Below are 15,911 nucleotides of genomic sequence, written 5' to 3' on the forward strand. Positions count from 1 at the left end.
ACATTCGCCATAATATAAATCAAAATCCTTATTGTATGAAGAATAATAAAGTTTTTAAAACATGAAGATAATTGTCAGAATAATTTACGTTATGTAGATTATATTAATCTTCTTAAATCATAACAATATTGTTTGTAGATTACAGGATGAAACAAAACAAATCTCATGAAAATATTTTTATTTGTCGTAATGATATAGATTACAGTTTCTTAATTTTATACATTTTTACAAAGCTAGCTTTTGAAAATTGGCTTATGTGCTCAGGCAGTGCATGTTTAGTCATCACATCGTGTGTTTGTTTGTAATTAAGCACAGTGGGCTATCTGTGCTCTGCCCACCCGGATTATAGCGTTGTAAGTCCGCAGACATACCGTTGTGCCACTGTGTGATGCAATGAGATTCTCAAGAGTTTTTATAGCACATTTAATTGCCTAAAAGTATACTCTATAAAACAGACTTTCATTTTTATTTCATACTTATACAACTGTTCTTTTTTAAAATCACGCCTATAATTACTATCCAACAACATTTCCGGCTTTTACTTTCTAGAATTATCTGGTGTCACATCACCACATACTATGATTATATATTTTAACTTGTCGAAATATGGTCATGCCCTCGTGCAGTGCATGTTTAGGCATTATGTCGCGAGAACCTGTCATTACCTACTATATATATATTCGATTGATTCATGCTACATCGTTGAAATTGGGTTATGGTGTTCACGACGTAATCCTATTTTATCACCTAGCAACTTGCCCCCTGGTGTTGATGACGTATCCTTATGAGTGAGATATTGTCGAAATTGTTTCAAGGTAATTTTTGTTCACTTCTGCCGCCAGACTAACATCTTAACTACTATCATCCATACGTGACTTTTAACTCTTGGAATAACGGTTTTAACAATTCATCCACAGAATAACTAATATGGTGTGTGGAACTTTGACGTCCTGAAACAATAGGTCTACTAGGGCAACAAGAAGGTTCAGCAAGCTGTACATAATCATTATTCAAATTAGAACAAGCATTACTAATTTCTTGACATTTACGTATTTTTGGTAAAGCATAAAATTAATTAAATAATCTATTTCCACTCTATTAAGTTGATTCTTATATTTTTGAGTGAAAAATTTAACATTTCTAATACATCATTTTCATAATCTTTTCCCTCAGGTTAATTATAAGTTGTATTATCTCCACAACCATTGTATCATAAAACTTATTTGACATTAACACTATAAAATTTCCCTTGTCGGTTTCTTTTTAAATATATATATATATATATTGAATTCTGACTACGTAAAGTGCTATTCTCGCTATTATTATTGTTTATATTATGTTGAAATTAAAGTAGGCTTGTTTTATTTGATCACATAATATGTCCAGTTCAATATGCATACCTGATGTTGGGTCAAATTTGAATTTTATGTAAATAATTTGTGAATTTCATAAGTATTTAGTTGTGTTTTATTTGTATGTTATTTTTAAGGGTATTAACCTATTCACTGCTGAATCACCATATAGGGTACTGTTTGCCTTCGGCAATTGAATGCAAGTGAGGTATATAGTGTATGGCTTGCAAAAATTCCGCATGCATTTAGAGTAGCACAGTCAATAGGTTAAATAATATATAATAATAATTATCTATGTGTTTTACTTATAAGATTACGCTGTTTATGGATTAGAAATAACATAAAATTCATTAATATTTTTGTTAAGATATTGTTGCTGAGATGTATTTATTACATAAGAATTTTGATTTTATTTGTTTGTTATGAATTTCGCGCAAAGCTACACGAGGGCTATCTACGCTAGCCGTCCCTAATTTAGCAGTGTAAGGCTAGCTAGTCATCACAATCCACCACCAACTCTTGAGCTACTCTTTTACCAACGAATAGTGGGATTGACCGTCACAATATAACGCCCCCATGGCTGAAAGGGCGAGCATTTAAAATCGATAATAACAACAATAATAAGTACCATTCAGATTAATCAGAGTAATATTCATTACTTGGCACCAGATTATAAACTTATGTACTACAAGCTGAGATACACATCCTTTACCCGGGTTATAAACTTTAAAAAATGTGGGGGTGGATGCTATGATAAATAACACAAAATTCCTAACTAGTGGTAGTAGGTGTGCTTTCTGTTACCTGCTTTCAACACAGAGCTCTTAATGTCCTTTCACAGTGTTTCACATAATTAATGAATTGACAGTCGCTGGCCACAGAAGTGTCTTACGGGCCGAAGTTGAAAGAACACGGGCCAAATTAAGAATTGGGTATAACTCAAGAAACAGCTCTTCATATCAGCCGTTTTGTGGCTATTGGAGTACAAACTTCAGCTGAGTTTATGTATTATTGCAATAATGACGGCCATTTTGTTTCATTGCATTCTTCCACGTACAGTGCTAGTGCACTCTTTGAGATATATAAGACGTTTTTGTGCCCTCCCCACACTGTGGGTATTTTGTGTTATAAGAAGTTTAATCAAGTTTTTTTGTGTAAAGACATGATGCCATCCATAAATGTAGTTAATGTTAACTTACATCAGATATAATAAATGCTCAATAACGGCAATAATGGGGGTGGAGGAGTTGTGACCATCCATTAGCGTACCCTTTGTTCTAAACTATCATTCCACAAAGTTTGGTTCACATTGGCCCAGTGACTTACGAATAGTTACATAACAGACACAGAAACACACATACATTTATATTATGCTATAGTAAATCGTTTGAAAATTAGGATTTCTGTGTCATTTATCATAGCATCCACCTCACATATTTTAAGTTCATAGCCCGGACCAAGGACGGGTACCTCAGCTTGTGCATATATATATATATAAACGAATGTGGTGTGTGTACACATGTGCTCATAGTGTAAGGACAATAAATATATTGTCACGAATGTTGGAAAACAATGAGCACCATGCCACTGAGGGCAGACTTTTTCAGTCTCTTTCTTTTTTCTACTATTTGTAACCAAAATAGATCTTGCAACAATGGGCACCTTAATATTCCGAATTAAGGGCAGCAACTTTATTCTCGTTCTCTACATTCTCTATATGGGCACTCGATAAAGAGGGCAGTTATCTTTGTATGCTTGTACAGTATAGTACTAAATTCCAAACATCCCAGAAGGATGACCAATATTCAAACACTTGTGATGTTTATTGGATTGGCTCCAAACCATATATTGTAATAAACGTTTCACAGATTCAAACTGCAATCTTATTATTCTGGGGAATTCTCGTTCCAACTCAAAATTTGGTTTATTGTCGGCGTGGATTGATACTCAATCATAATAATTGTTTCAAAAAATTATATATATATATATATAAGTTAAGTTGAAATAACTGATATTGAAATAGCAAGGAACCTTTTGGTCCATCTAGGCCATTCTATACACTAAATTAAACTAAATACTGAAGAATTCAGAGCCACCCCCTTATCATTCAAATATTTATCAAGCTTTCCTTTAAACTCCTTTAAATTAATTGCTACCACATCTGAAGGCAACCTGTCCCAAAGGCTAATCACCGTGTCAGAAAAATAAAGCAAACTCAGCTGAAGATGACTTCTACCCTACAAAAATTTGTATTTGTGTCCCAGTCTCACCATTAAATACAAAAAAGATGATGAATTAACACTATCAATTACCTTAAACACCTCGATCAGATTCCCTCTGTATTTGTGTCCCAGTCTCACCATTAAATACAAAAAAGATGATGAATTAACACTATCAATTACCTTAAACACCTTGATCAGATTCCCTCTAACTCTTCTTTTTTACAAGAGAAAACGTGTTCAGACATCTTAACATATTCTCGTATAACAACCTTCCCATCCAAGATATCGTCCTAATAGCCTCCCCTTGAACCCTTTCCAACAATTCAATGTCCTTTCTAAGGTAAGGAACCCAAGACTGAACACAGTACTCCATGTGTGGTCTAATCAAAGACTTATACATTGACATTATAACCTCTTTAGACTTGTATCCAATATTTCTGTAGGTACAGTTTAAACTCCTATTTGCTTTGATGGCTTAAGATACGGATCAATCAGAACATCAAGGTATTTTTCTTCTGTAACACTGTTAAAATTATTCTTAATGAATCTAAGTTTCAAATGGACAGCAACTGCTGGTTGTAGAAACCTACAAATGTAGAGGACGGCATTTCGAAAGTCTTCTGCCTTTCGTCTTCTACCTTGTTTCCATCTAACAGCGATTCAAAATGAGGAATACTGCTTAAAACTTCATTATTATTAACCTAGCTATCCCATAATAACCAGATATCATCCCACTAAGGCCTTACTCCCATCTTAACATTTTTCTTACCCTTAATGTGTCTGAAAAAATCATTTCTATTATTGTTTACATTTTCAGCCAACTTTTTATCATATTCTTTTTTGATTTCCTAATTTCCTGTATGACCAACTATCTTGATTTTCTATGATTCTTCAAATATCCCATCACTGACACATTTTACGAAAGAAAACAACAACACTTTACTTGTATAACAATAAAACATTCAATTAGATATGAATTAGCAAAGAAATAGTCGGGAGAGGTTTAGTGGTTAGCTGGCCAAGCTAAGGATCGGAAAATACAAGGTTTGAGTCACGATATGACACTTCACAATTTCAGTTTTGTGTACTTGTAACAGTAACAATTAATTCTGCTAGTCAGGTAAGAGTGAATACTTCAGACTGATCATCTTTTGTATGATAAGCAATTCTAAGTCTGGAGATTTAGCCCACATGTCATACAGAGTGCTAATCAGGTTTGAAATACCTTAATACTGAATGTTCATCATCAGAGAGTTCAGTTTTTAAAAGCATGTGTAAGTTAAAAAAATATTAAAGAATGCAACGATATGTGACCACAAAAAATTAAATATTTCAAAATAAAGAGATTTATGTACATACCAGTTGGAGTACCCATCTGCAAAATTGTGCTTTTATTTTTTTCTTAAAGATTAAAGGTGGAATAAAACTACGTAAAAGTACCAATACTGAAAAGAAAGACATACTTGTTTTCAAGAATTATATCAAAATGAAACTGGATGGGGATTCAACCCCCCTTTATGACCTTCCTCATGTCATCCTGTATCACTGTGTCAAGTTGGGTGCTGATTGATCAAGAAATGTGGAAACATATAAAGAACAGATACACACACAAACACACACACGTATTTACATTTATTTATATAGAAGATGGGAGGTCAAACCCCACCTCCTTCATAACCTTCCTCATGTCATCTTCTATTACTGTGTCACATTTGGTGCTGATTGATCAAGAAATGTGGAAACCCGTAAGGAACAAATGGCTGAAAGGTGAGAATAAATAGACACAAACATAGCTTTATATACCGTATTAGCTCGATTATGAGACGATGTATTTTGATTAATAATTAGATTGTAAAATTAATGGTCGCCTTATAATCGCGGCCGACCACAGGCCCCTTCCCTCTACTCTAGCCTGTCGCATTTCTCAATGTCCAGATAGCATCGGTCTACACTGCGCGCCAGATGTTTGCTCAAGGTCATCGCTAATTCTTGCAACTAATCCATTTGCAGGCTGTTCAGCTATAGTTTGATTTTGCGGACCTAAGAAAGGACGTTATGACACTCAATTATTTTTATTTTTCCTGGTATCTGAAAATGGAAACGCCTTATTATCGAGATCACCCTATAATCGGGCCAATACGATATTATATATATAGCAGATTAGTTGATCGTGATTATGTATGGATCAAGTTTAGAAGTCAAGGTAATTGAATAAGAGTCATAGTCTTTACTTTTTCTGTTTTTATTTGCGTGTATTTGTTTATATTAATATTTGTAAATATTTAAAGTGTAGTGATTTTCAAATTCATTATGACGAGCCTAGAATATACAAAGCACAAAGTGAATAATGGGCTCTGAAATATAAATATGAAATCTATTGTTTTTGATAAGTTTATTCTGTTCATAGACGTTATGAAACTGCTTGCAGAAAATGTAGCACTACTTTTCATGTTAATAACATTCACTGGTACACTGCATGTTTTCATTAATGAAGGTGTTACAAGATTTAAGGAAAAAAGATGTTCTGTAGAGTAATATATATATATATATATTGTAAGGTCTTTACTTTTAAAAAGATAAATCCATTAGTAATTCAAATTAAAAACAACAAATGGTTAATAAACTTTTATATATTAGTTAGTTATAATCTGTTTGTATGTATACAACACATCTCTCATTCACAGGTTTGTACCATAATATTTCCTCGTGTTTCGTCTCTATCCTTATAAAGATCTTTCTGTGTAACGCCGTAGTGTCTACTGGTAAGTTTAATTTAACAACTTATAAAAGTTCCCGTTTCAAAAGTACAAATACTGATTCAACTTAATTCTGAAAAGTAGTTACAAACTTCTTATCATTTTGAAAAGTAGTTATGCAATTTTTTATTTCATTCTATAAGGTAGTTACAAACTTTTTTTATCACCATGAAAAGTATTTGCTCGTTTTTATGTCATTCTACAAGGTAGTTAGTTACACGCTTCTTATATATTACACCTCATGCAGACGAATAATTTGGCAAATATCAAGAATGCGCGGATTTTTTGAAAGTGAGCGAATTTAATACGAAGTATGAAATAATTAAAACACAATGGCAAGTAATAAATAGGACTTCTCCTTGATCTTAAATGTAAAAGAAAAAATAAAACGAAAGAAAATAAAAGATAATTAACAAAATAAATTTATATTTCACCCAGTATATGTAAAAAGAAAAATCAATTAATAACTTATCCTAGTATGTGAAAAAAGTAAGAAACGACAATAAACAAACGAAACTTCTACTTGGCTTATTAGATAAAAAAGAAAGGTAAGAAAATAATTAATAAAGAGAACTTTTATTTGATCTAGAATGCAAAAAAATGAAAGATAAGAAAAGAAAATACAATTAACAAACATAACTTTTACTTGATCGTAATGTAAAAAATACAATTAACAAACGTAACTTTTACTTGATTGTAATGTAAAAAATACAATTAACAAACATAACTTTTACTTGATTGTAATGTAAAAAATACAATTAACAAACATAACTTTTACTTCACCTAGAATGTAATAAAAAGGAAAAAACAATTAAGAAACATGAAATTATTTTTAAAATGTCCGGTTGCGTAATCGCTTTAATATTAGGGTCTTGTTTATGTAACAAAATAATATGTGCATTTAAAGATAATGTTATTTTTTATACACTCACACTTTATCTGTGATATCCAAATTTATCAGCACGAGTGTCGAAATAAAGAAGCATAAAACATGTTTTGTATATTTTAGAACTTTCCACATCGCATAGTATTTTTGGCGTTTGCTTTGCCATAAAGGGCTATCTGTGCTCTGCCCAATACAGAGATATCACTGACTTTTAGCATTCTAAGCACTTACCGCTGAGCCACTGGGAGATCATCGCAGTTTCGTAGAAGTAAAGACAACATAACATTCTTGTTGGTGCTTTGATCTTTATAAATATTACCAATTAACGCTGCAACTGTTTGATTCGGTCGTTTTGTAACATCTAGGTTCGCGATTCGAGCCTACAAGAACATATTTGTTGTTTGTTTCACATTTTCGCGAAGGAACTAGAAACAAAATAATTCAATTTGTGTTTGCTGAAGGTAGAAATACCGAACTTCACAAATCAACGTTGCAATAAAAATGGGGAATAGTACATGAAAGTTAATGATTTGTAACGTGAAACTGAAATCAAATATAATAAAATCAAACAATATTCAAAGTTTAACAACAATCGTCTTTTTGTGTGTGTCTGGCAAACAGTAATGATATGTTCTGATAAATAGCTGGTCAAAATATACAATCTGTTTACTAAACTGTAATTGATAAGGCTGAATTAAAGACTTGGGGGACCCGGGATAAATTTTGTAGGGTATCCCTCAAAAATGAACCTCATAAATAAATCAAATGCAATTCGGTACTATTCCTTAACAACAGTTTGGTCAACACACCAACAACAAATGATAGATCGGTAATATACAAAATACTAAAACTAATGTTAATAACGAATATATAAAGTAATGACAATATGTTTTTTGTTAACTGGCTAAGAAAATATTTATAAAAGACCCAGCAGTAAGAAAGAGCACGTTCATGGAAAATTACAAAATATTAAGTTTATAAAGAATGATTAAAATAGTGGCACAGTTAAAACCATCCTTTACGAAGTGCAACTGTCTTAACTTTGATCTAATGGACTAATATTTTGTAAAATACAATCACATTTCGGTTATAATGCATTACATATATATATATTATTAATATTTACAAATAAATTCAGTCTTTCGATTGGTTATAAGCACGTAATACAATGAAGTGGATGTACGTAAACAAATATTTCCCAAAATGGAAGTGGTGGGCGGAGCCACTGTGTTTGATTTACTAAATATAGTGATATCTCAGTAAATAGAAAATATAATAGGTTCTTATTTTACATTCTAGCTTGTCAATATCGGTAATTTGAGTTTCTACTTCCAAAACAAAAACAAACTATAAACCAAAGCTGCATTCAACATACCACGTGACACACAAGAATCGATATTTAGGAATTTTTTTTTATATTCATTTTTTAAATTAAGAAATTGATTGATATATAACACTAAAATTTCAATTATAATCTACATGTTAATGCCAAACTTATTGCCATACATTCATAACATAGTAGTTTAATAAAATTTTGAATGTGAGACTACAAAGATGATGACACGTCCTGTGACCATTACCCGTAACTATAGGGTTAAGTGAAGGTATAAACCTCTAATCCGGGAATCAATAAACAGGTATGTCAAAAATATAAAGGTGTAAATCTCTAATCTGGCAAATAAATAAACAGATATGTCAAAAATGCACTAAAGCAACATTGAGTGAAGGTATAAATTGAAGTTTATTCCCCGACGTCTCGATTATGCACGTTTAGTTCAGTTTGTTATGAATTTCGCGCAAAGTTACGCTAGGGCTATCTGCGCTAGCCGTTCCTAATTTAGTAGTGTAAGACTAGAGGGAAGGCAACTAGTCATCACCACCTACCGCCAACCGTTCTTTTACCAACGAATAATGGGATTGATCGTCACATTATAACGCCTCCACGACTGAAAGCATGTTTGGTGTGACGGGGATTCGAACCCACGACCCGCAGATTCGAGTCGAGCGCCCTCTGGCCTTGCTCCTATGTACGTTTATGAGAGATACAGAATTATCCTGTACTTTATTACCATTCTAGATTTAAGTATTAAATGGTATAACTTCACATACTATTTGAATTTTGTTTGGTTTGTACATGGAAAATTTTACATTTTTATTAGACAAGGGAAATTAGCGATTAAAAACTAATAGTGCCCATTAGGTTTTGTCTGAAGCCCTAAAGTACAAAACTATTATTGTATATAATATATTATTTTGATATTGACTGGAACTGAGTATTTAGCGTTTAACTTAGGTTTAATATATCAAAAATACATCACAAAAGTACATATTTTTGCCAATAATGTCAACTTTATTTATATTGTTATTTGAAGTAGTAGTGGCAATGCAATATAACAAGACTAACTAGTCATAGTTTCTCATAAAACATGCATTTAGTTAATTAGAATAGAATGTTATTCTATTTTGTTTTGCAGGATACGTCATAGCTTGCGTCACGAACAATTCATTAATAGCCAGTGTGGTTCTTCCACTCCTTATAACTCCGCTGCAGTTGTTTTCGGGATTTTACTTAAATATTGAGTAAGTTTATAAACATACTTAGAAACCTTTTCTGAGTTGATTACTTTTGTCAATATTTATTCAAAACATCAATGGCAAGCGTAAATTTACGGTAGTGATTTGTTGTCTTATTACCTGCACTGGGTCATTATGGATATGAATAGTGCATTCATTTGCTTTATCAAGCCTCCGTTTATCATCCCTCAAATGTCCTACTTCCATTCTTACTGTTGATTTTTTACATTTTCAGCCAACCTTTTTTCATACATCCCTTTAGATGTCTTAATTTCCTGTTTGGCCAACTTTCTTGATATTCCATAATCTTTTAAATATCCCATCCTATCAGTCAATTAAAATTTCTTAAACTTGTGATGCTTTTCCTTAATTTTATCTCCTATACCCTTTGTGAGCAAACCTGTTTTTTTATTTGCAGCCACCCATTTGTTTCTATAAAGAATGTTTATTTTGAATATCTCCAAATATCTCAGCTGCTCAATTCACAACAGATAATTTTTGTGGCATCCCTTTAAAATTTGCTTTTTTGAAATTTGTAACCAGAATATCATTATTGTTGATCTCCATATGCAGTAAAACATCAAACCTAATACAGCCATAATCACTTGCACCCAGAAGCTCCCCAATTTCGACCCTCTCAACCATTTCTGTATTACAAGTAAATCAAAAATAGCATTATTTCTAGTATATTCCTTGACCAATTGGTGAAGAAAACCATCTTGAACAGTTTCAAAAAATCTTTCTCCCTCATGGTTTGGCTTCAGCATTTATCAATCTATATGTCTGAAATTAAAACACCCATAATTATGACCTCTTTAACAGCTGAAATCTTAACCTCACTGTAAAGTTTCTCACTACTTTCATCAGTATCATCTGGTGGTCTGTAACAAGTTCCCACTAAAAGCCTGTTCCCTTTATATCTGCTAATAGAAACCCAAATGTATTCACTCTCCTTGTTATTATCTTTGATAACCTCAATTTCAACAGGATGAAACTCACGTTTTACATATTAAGCTACTCCTACCTCTCTCTTTAGTACTCTTATCCCTATTAAATAACCTATAACCCTGCATTTCAAATAAATTTCTGTCATCAAAATCATCTACATTTAACCATGTTTCAGATATTCCCATTATATCAAAATCCTCCATTCCTACCAGTGGCCTAAAATCATCTATTTTATTACTCATACTTCTAGCATTACAAAATTAACAATTAAGCCTATCCTTATAACTACTTCTATACTAATTTCTTATGCTAAACATCTCTCTGTATCTTTTTGTTTTTGCATTTAGTTTATCCTTGCCCTCACCACTGTCTAGTCCTTCTCTTATAGCTGAGTTAATAGTCCTTCCAAACAAGCCAGCCCCTATCTTATTCAAATGTAAACCATCGATTCCAAAATGCTTCCTTCTCCCATTGAACTGATCCCACAAGTCCAACCAGCCAATCTGCTCATCCTTACATATTAACCTAAGCCTAGCCTTTAGCCCTAGTCATCTACTTATAATTTCATCCCCACAATTATTCTCGGCACTATCCCTGACACAATTAAGTTATGGCTTTTTTCTTTAAATGCCTTTAGCAACCCCTTGTACTTATTAATTAGCTCCTCTGATCTACATTTCCCTACATCATTAGCGCCTACATGCACCACAAAACTGCATCATTGCTAGCCCCTTTATTATATATCTTGCTCTGTCTGTTATATCCTCCACCTGTGCCCATGGGTAGCATAATCTAATTCTTTTCTCCCTATGTACCTCAGAGACTATCATATTCAAATGCTTTGTCAAGGAATCACCTAAAACTATAACCTCCTTAAGTTTATCATCCACATGCTTTGTCAAGGAATCTCCTAAAACTATAACCTCCTTAAGTTTATCATCCACATGCTTTGTCAAGGAATCACATAAAATTATAACCTCCTTAAGTTTATCATCCACATGCTTTGTCAAGGAATCACCTAAAACTATAACGTCCTTAAGTTTATCATCCACATGCTTTGTCAAGGAATCACATAAAATTATAACCTCCTTAAGTTTATCATCCACATGCTTTGTCAAGGAATCACCTAAAACTATAACGTCCTTAAGTTTATCATCCACATGCTTTGTCAAGGAATCACCTAAAACTATAACGTCCTTAAGTTTATCATCCACATGCTTTGTCAAGGAATCACCTAAAACTATAACGTCCTTAAGTTTATCATCCACATGCTTTGTCAAGGAATCACCTAAAACTATAACGTCCTTAAGTTTATCATCCACATGCTTTGTCAAGCAATCACCTAAAACTATAACCTCCTTAAGTGTATCACCCATATCCTTCTCTGACCCTTTTGTTTTTCTTTCCTCCAATAGTTCCTCATCTGCACAAGCCAAGGGATAAACTTTGTAGCTCAATAGAATAGGCTTATTAAAATTAACTCCACTACTTTTAACTCCAATAGTACTTTTTCTAATTTCCCGAAAGTCGCTGTTAGCTGATTTATCCCTTGATGTAAAAGCTTAACCTCCATTTGAAATCCTGCTACCATTTTCCACAGTTTACACTTATCTTTATCTATTGCTTCAACTTTAATTGGGATAGCCTCCAACTTACAAGCTCTACATACAAATTCCACATCTTCACTAGTACTAGCTTCCCTAAAGGTTAAAAGTACATACTAGTCCCTCGTTCCCAAATAAATCCTACTCATTGCATCCATCACACCTAAAAAACTATGGACACTTAACTCCTGCACTAGTCTTAACTATTGTATTTGTAGCCTAGAAATAAATACGCAACACTTAATACCAGTAGCCTACTGCTAACACTGTTAAGCCTAACGTTTGAGAATCAAATATAGTTGTTTGTCACTACTTTATGTTCATATAAAGTAATTAAGTTTATCTTTAATTATATAGAATTTGACAAATATTAATAATAAATTGAATTTAGCCTGATTATAACCTACCTGTAAGCTAAGTTTAAACGAATGGATCTAAAGTCAAATAGACAAGTTAATACTCTAATAGTTATTCTAACAGTTTACTATGTCGAATTATCAGTAATTATAAGATATTCTAAGCACCCTATTAATTTTGTACTATTTTTCTATTGTGGCATCAATTTTACGTCAAAGTTTGAGTGATTTTGGAGGTGGCCAGTAAAAATGGCACAGGTAAAATTGCACAAGAAGAAACTACGAAAAAATGGCCCACCAAATGACTCCCCTGTTATTAAGAGTGAGTAAGGAGAACTCACTGACTATTTGTACAACACCCCTACAACATAAGCTTAGAGAAGAACTCATTGGCTGAGTGTGCTGTAGCCACACGACATAATCGGAATGCCCTAAGTACTTTCTTATATGTTTTACAATCTTTGGATTGTGCCACTTGTGAATAATTGTGGGATACACTAAGCACTTTGTTAAATGTTTTACTATTTTTCTATTGTGGTGACTTTTGGGTAATTGCGGGAAATGCTAAGCACTCTATTAAATGTTTTACTGTTTTTGCACTTTATGAACATATGTTATATCTTTATTTGCATTTTTTTCTTGAGAGATACTTTACACGCTATTCTATTAAATGCTTTATATTTTTTCACTTTGTCGACTTTTGACTGATAGTGGGAAATGTTAAGTACTTGGTTAAAAGTTTACACTTTACTTATGAGTGACTGTAAGACAAGCTAAGAACGTTATTGAATATTTTACTATATTTGCATTACTTCAATGTGTGAACAATTCTAAGATACGCTAAGCATTCTCTGGAACACATATTTTGCTATTCCCTCGGATCTATTAACGCTGGTATGTATGTCTCTTCTCCCTGGCCACACATTTTACTGTGACCCGTATATATTTATGCTGGTATATCTCTCTCTTTCCCTGCACCACACATTTTGCTATTGTCCCAGAGGAATCCCTGTGGTATATCTATGTGTGTCTCTTATTCCTGGATCACACATTTTTCTATCGTACTGGAAGTATTCATGTTGATATCTCTCTATCTTATCTTCCTCAACCACAAATTTTGCTATTGTCCCAGGAGTATTCATGTTGGTATCTTTCTACCTTCTCCCTGGACCACGCATTTTTATATCGCACTGGAAGTATTCATGTTGATATCTCTCTATCTTATCTTCCTCAACCACAAATTTTGCTATTGTCCCAGGAGTATTCATGTTGGTATCTTTCTACCTTCTCCCTGGACCACACATTTTTATATTGCTTACATTATGCTGACATTAATTGAATACAATAGCAGGGCTTATTTTAGGAATTTCCAAGTAATGTCGCATATTTAACTGATATAGGGAGTAGTAATATCATTCATATGACTGCATTAGCTGTAATCATGTCCAGACACGCTAGGACATTTATGCTTCTACCAGTAGTCAGCAGGTGTCTCAAGAGCCAGAGGTAAACAACACATTTATATCAACATCGTTGTTTTGAGTATTCTTCATTTTTGACATGGGGAGAAAAGTGTGACGTCCACATTTCGTTCTGCTCCCAAGGAATAAAGTAGCGACATAGTGATACGTGTACGAGCCTTTAGTGTGTTTGATCAGTCCATATTTTGTCCTGCTGCATGGTAATTCTCTGCTGTCATACAGTTAAGATTTTAATGATTACCTTGAATAAGAGAAAGTCATGGATTGACCACCAAGATATCCTGACCTACATCCCTATTCAACACCTCTGGAATGCTTTTAGACACACCATGTCAGAGAATTGAGTATTATGTTCACTGAAAAATGTGCCTCCAGGAACTGAACAAAAGTATTCACTATCGGAGAGTGTGCTAGCGCTCTATATGTAGGGATGGAACGGACAGCCGTATTAAAGCAATACAAAAGTCACCCGGATTTCCTTCTCTACAGCTAGATATGAAAAGCTACCTGGTATAGTCGCTCTACCTCTGGTGTGTATGCCGCTTTTTAGCTATCCAGAGCATACCAAAGTCGAAAACCAGCGGATAGTCAAAACCGAGATTTGTTATTTATGTTCATCATCATCTTTCTTTTATCTGGCAAAACAAATAGAACCAGAATTTCCAATCATAAAATGTTAGTCTATTGTAAGATAGCCATAAAAGTAGTATTCTAAAGTTAACTAAAGGAAAGGTATAATGAAAAAACTGAGATTCTATTTAAACAGGAAGTTTTCGACAGACAAAGTGGGGAAGCCAGTAATGTAGGGATTTTATTCTCCGTGTGAAGTCTAAACAGCTTAGTCTGCTATGTGATCATTAGCCGGATCAAGTGATATGTCCACTTCCATCCCTATCTTGTTTGATTCCTTTTTTTTCAAAGTTCAGTAGCCAGCCCTACATAGCTTTATTATATTGGCGAAGATATTTTTCCTAATACTTGTAGATTCAGAGACTAATCACTTTGAATTTGAAAATACAGATGCTCCTGTTGTTTTAATTTGCAATAAAACTGGTTTATTAGATTGACTGAATAAATTGTACCCCTCTCTTAAATGTACTGTAATTTAAACTTTATTATTATTTTTTTGTTTAAGAAATATTTAATATAAATACTTTATATTTAATGTTTTTGGAATATTCCGACCTATATGCTACCTGTAGGCAATGAGGTATACTATATTTCCGAATATCTAATTCTGCAAAAAGACAACATGACACGTTTGCTGCAAATTTTGCTATATGTAAGTAGTGAAAGTTTTTCTTCCTACAATAATGAACGTCTATTGATTTCCAGGTCAATGCCTATCGTCCTACGATGGATAAAGTACATTTCTTGGTTCTACTATGCCTACGAAGCTTCTTTGATCAATTACTGGCAGTATGTAGATAACATAGGTGAGTCTTCATCTAGTTATCATACTTCTCTCTGATGTTCTTATTACTGTATATGGCCGGTCGTGGCCTAGTGGTTATTGAGCCCGGACTGTGAACTTTAGAATTCTTGGATCGGGTCTCATTGCTGCGAAAATACGCCCTGCACACTGGGGCCATTGGTGTATAAGAATCAAGTTGAAATCTCATTTTTCGATCAAACAAGAGCAGCTCAAAAATTGGTGATGTCTAATGTTTACTTACTGCTTTTCGTCTTGTTTATCGGTTCAAAATTTGGGACAGCATAGACAGTGGTGGGG

The 15,911-nt window shown here is 33.3% G+C and overlaps 1 protein-coding gene across 1 annotated transcript in view; it reads left to right on the forward strand.

Annotated features, from left to right (window-relative positions):
- Positions 1–15,911, forward strand: part of LOC106464356 (protein white-like) — a 99,419-nt gene that overhangs the window by 70,304 nt on the left and 13,204 nt on the right. The window contains exons 14-16 of the mRNA XM_022392044.1: positions 6,259–6,336; positions 9,691–9,796; positions 15,515–15,615. Of these exons, the coding sequence (XP_022247752.1) occupies positions 6,259–6,336; positions 9,691–9,796; positions 15,515–15,615 (285 nt within the window). The remainder of the gene's footprint in view (positions 1–6,258; positions 6,337–9,690; positions 9,797–15,514; positions 15,616–15,911) is intronic.

Source organism: Limulus polyphemus, unplaced genomic scaffold, assembly GCF_000517525.1.
Source record: "Limulus polyphemus unplaced genomic scaffold, Limulus_polyphemus-2.1.2 Scaffold1626, whole genome shotgun sequence".
Classification (NCBI taxonomy): Eukaryota; Metazoa; Arthropoda; class Merostomata; order Xiphosura; family Limulidae; genus Limulus; species Limulus polyphemus.